Consider the following 11,120-nt stretch of genomic DNA (forward strand, 5'->3'; position numbering starts at 1 on the left):
TGCCTACCCCCCTGGATAAAAACCATGTATCTGCAACATTGTACATCATCGGGTTCCTACATCTGAAATAGCATGGGTACGTTTTGTTTAATTTAAAATTAAAATCCCTGTGAAGAGTTGGTGGAGTGCAATTAATTCCCTTTGATTCTAGATGTTTCTCAGAAGCCTTCCCTTCTGTAGCTCAGTTGGTAGAGCATGGCGCTTGTAACGCCAGGGTAGTGGGTTCAATTCCCGGGACCACCCATACGTAGAATGTATGCACACATGACTGTAAGTCGCTTTGGATAAAAGCGTCTGCTAAATGGCATATTATTTATATTATTACCATTTGCAACAGGAAAGATTGGCGCATTCATTGGAATAAAGTGTGTACATGAAGTAGAATAAAACAAGGCCATTGATTTGGACTGACCAGCAGAGGGGCATAGCCACTGGAATACATTTCTGCTAATACAGGACTATTAAAAGGCCCAGTGGACAACTTTTGTGTGTGTTGCAGCACCATCAGCATGCCTACTTGTTATGTTAACTCAAAAGCGCTGCAGAATTCGATTTTTTATCCACGTTTCTCCAAACGTCAAATTTTGAAGTTAATAGTTAGGGTTACAGGTTTTTTTGCGATTGCTTACACTCTTGTTGTGTATCAACGTAACACACAAGCCAAATGAGACACTCGGGGATAAACATCTTACTTCTATCAAAATGAAACTCTGCAATCAAAACTTAAATCATTTCTTGCAACAAAAATGGCACACGCACCATTTCAATTACTATTTCAAAGCAGCAACACACGGACGTAATTTATTAAAAAATACTTACGTCTTTAGTACATTGTATACCTTTTTAAATGTGTCATACAAGCTTCTGTGAAAGATTGCTCCTGTACATCTACTTACACCGGGGCGGCAGGAAGCCTAGTGATTGGGCCAGTAACCGGAAGATCGAATCCCCGAGCTGACAAGGTAAAAATGTCGTTCTGCCCCTGAACAAAGGTGTGTTGTCTGTGGGGGCACCTGCCTTGTCTGCAAGCAATGGAAGAGGCATGTGCCTAGGCCATCATTGTAAATAAGAATTTACTCTTAACTGACTTGCCTAGTTAAAAAGGTAAAATTAATATAAAAAAATAGAAGGGCCTCGAATTTTTTTTTGCCATTGCAGTTTTTTTTACAGTACAGTAATCAATACAATAAGTTACTGTAAACTCACATAAACAAAAGTAATTACAGTGCAATGGTAAACAAAACCTAAATATTGTAGGGGTGGATGGTTTATGGATCCCGCCTTCTGTTAGGGTTAGGCCACATCACAAGCCATGTCATCCCTGGCTAGGTGACGGTTGCCTTGTGTATCCAACCCTGGACTGACCCCACTATATAGGAATAGGGTGCATGCCTCTTCCATTGCTTGCAGACAAGGCAGGTGCCCCCACAGACAACACAACCCCCTCTCTCAGAATGGGGAACCTGCCTGGGTCACATACTGTATTTTGTCTGAATGCAGAGCCAATAGGACACAACGTACTGCCATTACAGTGTAGTAAAGTGACACTTGTACATAGTCAAAGACCTTCACTATGACTGAATGACACCATCGACAGCTGCTTCATCGTAAGATGGTGTTGACCCAAGATGGCGGCAGAGTGTCGACGTACTGGTTGGTTATTATGGAACGTTGTGTGATCTGCAATGATTTGCTCTCTTAGTTGATGTGGGCGGATGGTGTTGACCCAAGATGGTGGCGTTGCCTTCCACCCTCAGGAGGTCGTCTGGCAGTTCTGTAGAAAATGCAAGAGTAGGATGTCATTGGTTATTTTATTTACATACTGTACTGTCATACTGGACACAGTAACATCAACGGTATTACATGTACTACATCTATTCTTTTGGTTCACTGAAGAGCATAAACCTAATATTGTAGGACTACATTGCATTGTACTGTGATGCAGAATGATATGCAACAATTCAAGGTACAGTCTAGTGTAGAACGTTGAAGACATACCCGTTCTTCAGTCTAAATGTCTGTATTCTGGATGCTACCGTGTAGCGACTCAGGTTGGGCAGGACCCTCTGCCTCTACCCTCTCTCATCGTCAGGACATGATTTATGACACGGTCCATCAAAATGGCCCTAATGTTGTTGGAAATATGTCTGTCTATTGCCTGGTCCTTCCTCTCCCTACACTTCTTCCTCTCCCTACACTTCTTCCTCTCCCTACACTTCTTCCTCTCCCTACACTTCTTCCTCTCCCTACACTTCTTCCTCTCCTCTTCCTCTCACTGCCTCCATGTTTGCAAAGTTCTCACAAAAGAGCTGATCATACCTGAGGTCTATTTGTGGTGGTGAGGCTCAGACTAATTGGTGTTCAATTACTGTAGAAGTGTTTTCATGTGTGTGTGTGGGTGTTGCCAATTTCAGGTATGTTTTGCATTTTGAATAGAAGCGGTTTTCCCAATGATTGCAAGAGATTTCATTCTTGAATGAAGTGTCTAATGTAAGAAACAGTGTGTAGTGTTTTGTAAGTAGTGTGTTGCAGAAATGCAACCAAAGTGCAAAGCAGAAAATGAGTTTGTACTTTTGGTGCCTTTGTTTAAAGGTATGATTACAAAAGTTAAGGTTTTGATGCTTTTGTCTCAGTATTCCCTTTCAGTGTGTAAGCAATCGGCAAAAACTGTAAAATGTTAAGTTTAGGCATTCAGTCCGAATGGTTAAGGTAAGGGTTTGGGATTTGGTTAAAACATACATTTGTGTCCAGCACTGGGATTGAACACGTGACCTTCTGATCCAGAGTAATTGCATTACACCCATCCGCCACCCCATTGCGAAACGCAAGCCTTTTTGACGATAAATAGCGCCCATTTTTGCCTGGTTTTTGAAGGCATTTCTCGACGTCCTCAGAATACGGTTAGACGTTAAATTTCGAAGTCACTCTTGAGCGATCCGCCTGTCAGGAAGTTGAAAACCGCTACGTTTGCAGAGAGTGGAGGAGGAATAGGAGGATGGAAGGAAAAAATACCTCGGTGAACCTTTGATCCTTCTTCTCGAACAGTCACAAGACTAGTTTCGTATACTTCCTAATCGGATATCACACATACCGATACAGGCGACCCGGTTCACCGACAGTGATTCGTTTGGATAAAGAAAATAAACCGAACGGAAAACAAGGTGAAGGGGAGAGAGCAGCACCTCGGCACTCTTCTACGCTGCTGAAAGAGTCGTTAGGTTTGTAACATTGTAGCCACAACTTTCCAGATCATTTTTTTGGTTAATCTTTCATCCATTCTTCCAAAAGTACAGCAACAAGTGTAGACTGTGTGTTTGTTTCGGTCAGAGATCCCGTTTATTCTGAGTGCTTTCTGCCGGACCGTGTGTGGGTGTCAACTACAGTGGATGGTTTCCCCAGAAGCATCGTAATAAGTCTGTCGTTTAAATCTCCCGAGCTGTTTACCTAAAACCGTCTTTACTAAAGTTGTACTGGACACCGCTCGTTATTTTACCGACTGATTCAGACCACACGTAGAACGGTGCGTCGGCAGATGCGTTTTTTTGTTCATATACCGCGTCAAATTATACACCGAAGATCCAGGCTCAACAGAATCGATGTTTATCTGTCTTTCTGTGACCGCTGATAACTTAGTTGTGAAGTTGACTACAAATAGTTACCATGTCTTTGCAATTGTTACAAACAAGCGAACGATGAAACAAAAAAATATGCTTCAAATGAAACCCGAGATGACGGCGTTAGAAGATAAATAACCTATACTATGTAATTCAACACTATTGAAGTCAATTTCATGTTAATTCAATTGAGCTGTATTTTGTTCGTTATAGGCCACAGTCAACATGTGCAATGATGTGACTAGACTTGATTTAGTACATTTTAGGGTCAGTATTAAGCCGTATATCAACGGTGTTTCGGGAAACGCATGTTTTAAGACACCCGTAAACCCACGTTACATGTGGAAAGCCTGGGCTCTTGGCTAGTCCAAACATTGTAACCAGCAGACACACTGTCCATTTAGAAATGGGCCAAATGGCACACTATTCCCTACATAGTTTGACCAGAGCTCTATGGACACTTTTCGAAAGTAGTGTCCTATGTAGGGAATAGAGTGCCATTTGTTACTCTAAAGTGTTTGACAGAAACATGTCACCAAAAGCCACATGGGAGAACTTTAAATCTCTGTTTCAGGGGCGGACTGGTCTTCTAACATTTCTGGCAAATGACTGATTGGCTGGTCCATTTTTAGCCCAGTGGGCCTGTCTAACTAGGTTTTTTTTGCTACAAATTATCGTTACTTAGGTAATAATGGAGGCCTCAAGAAAAAGTGGTCCGGTGTGTTAGAAATGCCAAGGCTGAATTCTAGTCCTAGTCCGCCCCTGCCTGTTTTGATATATTTTCTCTATAACAGGAACGAGAAATAAGACGACCATCATGACATCTGTTCATTTCAATCCGGGGTTGGATTCCAAGGAAGTTAATGGGTAAGTTAACACAGACACACACACACACACGCACACACACGCACACACACGCACACACACGCACACACACACACGCACACACACGCACACGCGCACACACACACACACACGCGCGCGCACACACACACACACACACACACGCACACGCACACGCACACGCACACGCACACGCACAAGGTCCAACTTTACTGTCTTTTAATGAGTAATCTGCAGAAGTAGCTACTGTTAGGAGATATTCTTTTACAATGACATGCTCAGCAGTGAAGGTCTGAGTCCCAAATGTTACTAAGAGCCCTGGTCTAAAGTAGTGCACTATATAGGGAATAGGGTTCCATAGGGCTCTGGTCTAAAGTAGTGCACTATATAGGGAATAGGGTGCCATAGGGCTCTGGTCTAAAGTAGTGCACTATATAGGGAATAGGGTACCATAGGGCTCTGGTCTAAAGTAGTGCACTATATAGGGTACCATAGGACTCTGGTCCAAAGTAGTGCACTATATAGGGAATAGGGTGCCATAGGGCTCTGGTCTAAAGTAGTGCACTATATAGGGTACCATAGGACTCTGGTCCAAAGTAGTGCACTATATAGGGTACCATAGGACTCTGGTCCAAAGTAGTGCACTATATAGGGTACCATAGGGCTCTGGTCTAAAGTAGTGCACTATATAGGGTACCATAGGACTCTGGTCCAAAGTAGTGCACTATATAGGGTACCATAGGGCTCTGGTCTAAAGTAGTGCACTATATAGGGTACCATAGGGCTCTGGTCTAAAGTAGTGCACTATATAGGGTACCATAGGACTCTGGTCCAAAGTAGTGCACTATATAGGGTACCATAGGGCTCTGGTCTAAAGTAGTGCACTATATAGGGTACCATAGGGCTCTGGTCTAAAGTAGTGCACTATATAGGGTACCATAGGACTCTGGTCCAAAGTAGTGCACTATATATTTGGAATAGGGTGCCATTTGGGATAAACCTTAAGAATGGTCAGTCAAGACTACTGTAGAGGTGTGGCTGCTGTGTTGTAAGTCACTCTGACTTTCTGCTGATGTCAGAAGCTTTTTCCTGGTTTGAAACAACTGGTCATCAGCTATTTGTCCTTCAGCTCGTCTCCCACCGCATGTTGACAGAGGATCAACAAAGAGGACAAGATGAATTACTCCGTAACCTCTACTTCATATCACATTTTATTGGTCACATACACATATTTAGCAGATGTTATTGCGGGTGTTGTGAAATGCTTGTGTTCCTAGCTCCAACAGTGCAGTAGTATCTAACTAAATGCTTGTGTTTCTAGCTCCAACAGTGCAGTAGTATCTAACTAAATGCATGTGTTCCTAGCTCCAACAGTGCAGTAATATCTAACTAAATGCATGTGTTCCTAGCTCCAACAGTGCAGTAATATCTAACTAAATGCTTGTGTTTCTAGCTCCAACAGTGCAGTAGTATCTAACCAAATGCTAGCTCCAACAATGCAGTAATATCTAACTAAATGCTTGTGTTTCTAGCTCCAACAGTGCAGTAGTATCTAACTAAATGCATGTGTTTCTAGCTCCAACAGTGCAGTAATATCTAACTAAATGCATGTGTTCCTAGCTCCAACAGTGCAGTAATATCTAACTAAATGCTTGTGTTTCTAGCTCCAACAGTGCAGTAGTATCTAACTAAATGCATGTGTTCCTAGCTCCAACAGTGCAGTAATATCTAACTAAATGCTTGTGTTTCTAGCTCCAACAGTGCAGTAATATCTAACTAAATGCTTGTGTTCCTAGCCCCAACAGTGCAGTAATATCTAGATAAATGCTTGTGTTTCTAGCTCCAACAGTGCAGTAGTATCTAACTAAATGCTTATGTTCTAGCTCCAACAGTGCAGTAATATCTAGATAAATGCTTATGTTCTAGCTCCAACAGTGCAGTAATATCTAACTAAATGCTTGTGTTTCTAGCTCCAACAGTGCAGTAGTGTCTAACTAAATGCTTGTGTTCCTAGCCCCAACAGTGCAGTAATATCTAGATAAATGCTTGTGTTTCTAGCTCCAACAGTGCAGTAATATCTAACTAAATGCTTGTGTTTCTAGCTCCAACAGTGCAGTAGTATCTAACTGAATGCATGTGTTCCTAGCTCCAACAGTACAGTAGTATCTAACTAAATGCTTGTGTTTCTAGCTCCAACAGTGCAGTAGTGTCTAACTAAATGCTTGTGTTTCTAGCCCCAACAGTGCAGTAATATCTAGATAAATGCTTGTGTTTCTAGCTCCAACAGTGCAGTAGCATGTTAAGTGTCTAAACATAATGTACATGGAAACATAGCTTTTAATTGATGTTGATCTCTCCCCATACTTCCTTTTCTCGCTCCCTCCCTCGCTCCCTCCCTCGCTCCCTCCCTCCCTCGCTCCCTCCCTCGCTCTCTCCTTCTCAGTAGTGTAGAGAAGCTGGAGGAGGCTAAGGTGGAGATAGACGATGGGAAGGATGAGAGTGCTGACCCTGATACCATGTATCAGTAAGTGTATACACACACACACACACACACACACACACACACACACACACACACACACACACACACACACACACACACACACACACACACACACACACACACACACACACACACACACAGTGCTGAACCTGGTGTACCAGAATCAGTCCACCTGAAAATGCACAACGAAGAGCAAATTATTTCTGTTGTTAGAAACAGATTAGAATTCCATTATTTTGTTGAAATATAATTTGATCTCTGAGAAATAAAACAAATTAATTGAACCCAAATTGGCCCTTTTTTCTTTTTTAATGTATATGATTCATATATATATATATCTTCAATAAATATAGTACCTAACATCTAATTTGGATTATAATTACTTTTAACTGTTTTTATTGGCTACCTCGTGTCTTACTCATTGTTAGGAAGAATTATGGTCCAAATCGGATGTTATTTATTGATGGTTATATGAATTAAAATGGCCAATTTGGGTGCAATCAGTACTCTTGAGAGATTAAGTCAGATTAAAATCAAATTCAATTTCAACAAAAGTATTTTGCAGCAGCTCATCTCATGTGTTTCTAACGACAGAAACAATTTCAGATGTTGTCATGGCTGAAATGATATGGAATGACCCACCAGTAAGTACCGCGGCTCCAATCTCAACGACACACACACACACACACACCTCCAACTGTATAGAGATGTTGTTTCTGATGAGTGTCATCATTCGTTTTTTTTTCTTCCTCGTTCTACAGACTTATTCGGATGAAGATTACACCTTTTGTCATGTCCTTCGGATTCCGGTAGGATGGGGGTGGTGGGGATGACTGTGGGGGTGGTGGGGATGACTGTGGGGGTGGTGGGGATGACTGTGGGGGTGGTGGGGATGACTATGACGGTGGGGATGACGATGACGGTGGTGGTGGAGGGGGATGATAATTATTCTCTCTCTGTGTCTCTGTATTCCAGTATGTTTGTGGTACTGATCATAGTGGATATAGTGCTGGTGATAGTAGACCTGTCTCTGATGACTGTGGTGGTGGTGGGGATGGTGGTGGGGATGATGATGGTTATGATGATTATTCTGTCTCTGTGTCTCTGTATTCCAGTATGTTTGGTGTGGTACTGATCATAGTGGATATAGTGCTGGTGATAGTAGACCTGTCTCTGATGACGCGGAGCAGAGATGTGGGGGACGTTCTAGAGACTGTCTCTCTCATCATCTCTCTGTTCTTCCTCACCGATGTACTGCTACGGGTCTATGTAGAGGGGTAAGCGAGTGTGTACGGTGTGTGTGTTCTCAGTCGTGGCCAAAAGTTTTGAATGACACAAATATACATTTTCACTTCAGTTTGCTGCTTCAGTGTCTTTTAGATATTTTTTGTCAGATACAGATATTACTATGGAATACTGAAGTATAATTACAAGTATTTCATAAGTGTCAAAGGCTTTTATTGACAATTGCATGAAGTTGATGCAAAGAGTCAATATTTGCAGTGTTGACCCTGCTTTTTCAAGACCTCTGCAATCTGCCCTGGCATGCTGTCAATTAACTTCTGGGCCACATCCTGACTGATGGCAGCCCAGTTTTGCATAATCAATGCCTGGAGTTTGTCAGAATTTGTTGGTTTTTGTGTGTCCACCCACCTCTTGAGGATTGACCACAAGTTCTCAATGGGATAATGGTCTGGGGAGTTTCCTGGCCCACGACCCAAAATATCGATGTTTTGTTCCCCGAGCCACTTAGTTATCACTTTTGCCTTATGGCAAGGTGCTCCATCATGCTGGACAGGCATTAGTCGTCACCAAACTGTTCCTGGATGGTTGGGAGAAGTTGCTCTCGGAGGATGTGTTGGTACCATTCTTTATTCAGTGCTGTGTTCTTAGGCTAAATTGTGAGTGAGCCCACTCCCTTGGCTGAGAAGCAACCCCACACATGATTGGTCTCAGGATGCTTTACTGTTGCCATGACACAGGACTGATGGTAGCGCTCACCTTGTCTTCTCCGGACAAGCTTTTTTCCAGATGCCTCAAACAATTGGAAAGGGGATTGATCAAAGAAAATGACGTTACCCCAGTCCCCAGCAGTCTAATCCATGTACCTTTTACAGAATATCAGTCTGTCCTGGAAGTTTTTCCTGGAGAGAAGTGTCTTCTTTGCTGCCCTTCTTGACACCAGGCCATCCTCCAAAAGTCTTCACCTCACTGTGTGTGCAGATGCACTCACACCTGCCTGCTGCCATTCCTGAGCTCTGTACTGGTGGTTCCCCGATCCCACAGCTGAATCAACTTTAGGAGACGGTCCTGGCGCTTGCTGGACTTTCTTGGGCGCCCTGAAGCCTTCTTCACAACAATTGAACCGCTCTCCTTGAAGTTCTTGATGATCCGATAAATGGTTGATTTAAATGGTTGATTTAGGTGCAATCTTACTGGTAGCAATATCCTTGCCTGTGAAGCCCTTTTTGTGCAAAACACTGATGATGGCACGTGTTTCCTTGCAGGTAACCATGGTTGACAGAGAAAGAACAATGATTTCAGGCACCACCCTCCTTTTGAAGCTTCCAGTTTGTTATTCTAACTCAATCAGCATGACAGGGTGATCTCCAGCCTTGTCTTCATCAACACTCACACCTGTGTTAACGAGAGAATCAGACATGATGTCAGCTGCTCCTTTTGTGGCAGGGCTGAAATGCGGTGGAAATGTTTTTTGGGGGTTCAGTTCATTTGCACGGCAAAGAGGGACTTTGCAATTCATCTGATCACTCTTCATAACATTCTGGAGTATATGCAAATTGCCATCATACAAACTGAGGCAGCAGACTTTGAAAATTAATATTTGTGTCATTCTCAAAAGCGTTTGGCCACGACTGTACATGAAGTGAAAGTAGGACAGAGACCCCCCTGAGTGAGGGAGAGCCTCTGCTGTCTATGATGAGCTGTTTCAACAGGAAGTCATGTGCAGGACGTGGTTCCAGGAAATGGTTCCAGGAAGTGGTCTGCCCTTTACTGGGCAGTAAGGCCTTCTTGGAACACACTGATGAATCATCATAAACTAAGTTAAACTCCTTGAATCAGCAGTGTTGATCTGGACATTACTGAAGAATTATAAATGGTCTGTAATGACTGACAAGACAAGGAATACTGATGATGCACAATCTAATATAGATAATGCACCTTCTAATGTTGTCAACTTTCAAGAGTAAAAGTCAACCTCTTACGCCTCCCAAGCACTGGTCGAACTGTCTGTCTGTGTATGACTGACTCTCTGTGTGTGTGTGTCTGTGTATGACTGACTCTCTGTGTGTGTGTGTGTGTCTGTGTATGACTGACTCTCTGTGTGTGTGTGTCTGTGTATGACCGACTCTCTGTGTGTGTGTGTCTGTGTATGACCGACTCTCTGTGTGTGTGTGTCTGTGTATGACTGACTCTCTGTGTGTGTGTGTCTGTGTATGACTGACTCTCTGTGTGTGTGTGTCTGTGTATGACTGACTCTCTGTGTGTGTGTGTCTGTGTATGACTGACTCTCTGTGTGTGTGTGTGTCTGTGTATGACTGACTCTGTGTGTGTGTGTGTCTGTGTATGACTGACTCTGTGTGTGTGTGTGTCTGTGTATGACTGACTCTGTGTGTGTGTGTCTGTGTATGACTGACTCTGTGTGTGTGTGTCTGTGTATGACTGACTCTGTGTGTGTGTGTCTGTGTATGACTGACTCTGTGTGTGTCTGTGTATGACTGACTCTGTGTGTGTCTGTGTATGACTGACTCTGTGTGTGTCTGTGTATGACTGACTCTGTGTGTGTCTGTGTATGACTGACTCTGTGTGTGTCTGTGTATGACTGACTCTGTGTGTGTCTGTGTATGACTGACTCTGTGTGTGTCTGTGTATGACTGACTCTGTGTGTGTCTGTGTATGACTGACTCTGTGTGTGTCTGTGTATGACTGACTCTGTGTGTGTCTGTGTATGACTGACTCTGTGTGTGTCTGTGTATGACTGACTCTGTGTGTGTCTGTGTATGACTGACTCTGTGTGTGTCTGTGTATGACTGACTCTGTGTGTGTCTGTGTATGACTGACTCTGTGTGTGTCTGTGTATGACTGACTCTGTGTGTGTCTGTGTATGACTGACTCTGTGTGTGTCTGTGTATGACTGACTC

General features: G+C 43.0%; 1 protein-coding gene across 1 annotated transcript in view; it reads left to right on the plus strand.

Annotated features, from left to right (window-relative positions):
• Positions 1-2,892: 2,892 nt before the first annotated feature.
• The window catches only part of LOC124026139 (phosphatidylinositol 3,4,5-trisphosphate 3-phosphatase TPTE2-like), a gene marked incomplete at its 3' end in the record, with an annotated part of 18,448 nt that continues 10,220 nt past the window's right edge, over positions 2,893-11,120 (plus strand). The window contains exons 1-5 of the mRNA XM_046339302.1: positions 2,893-3,218; positions 4,409-4,481; positions 6,901-6,981; positions 7,722-7,769; positions 8,076-8,237. Of these exons, the coding sequence (XP_046195258.1) occupies positions 4,432-4,481; positions 6,901-6,981; positions 7,722-7,769; positions 8,076-8,237 (341 nt within the window). The remainder of the gene's footprint in view (positions 3,219-4,408; positions 4,482-6,900; positions 6,982-7,721; positions 7,770-8,075; positions 8,238-11,120) is intronic.

This window comes from Oncorhynchus gorbuscha, unplaced genomic scaffold (assembly GCF_021184085.1).
Source record: "Oncorhynchus gorbuscha isolate QuinsamMale2020 ecotype Even-year unplaced genomic scaffold, OgorEven_v1.0 Un_scaffold_2630, whole genome shotgun sequence".
In the NCBI taxonomy this organism is placed as follows: Eukaryota; Metazoa; Chordata; class Actinopteri; order Salmoniformes; family Salmonidae; genus Oncorhynchus; species Oncorhynchus gorbuscha.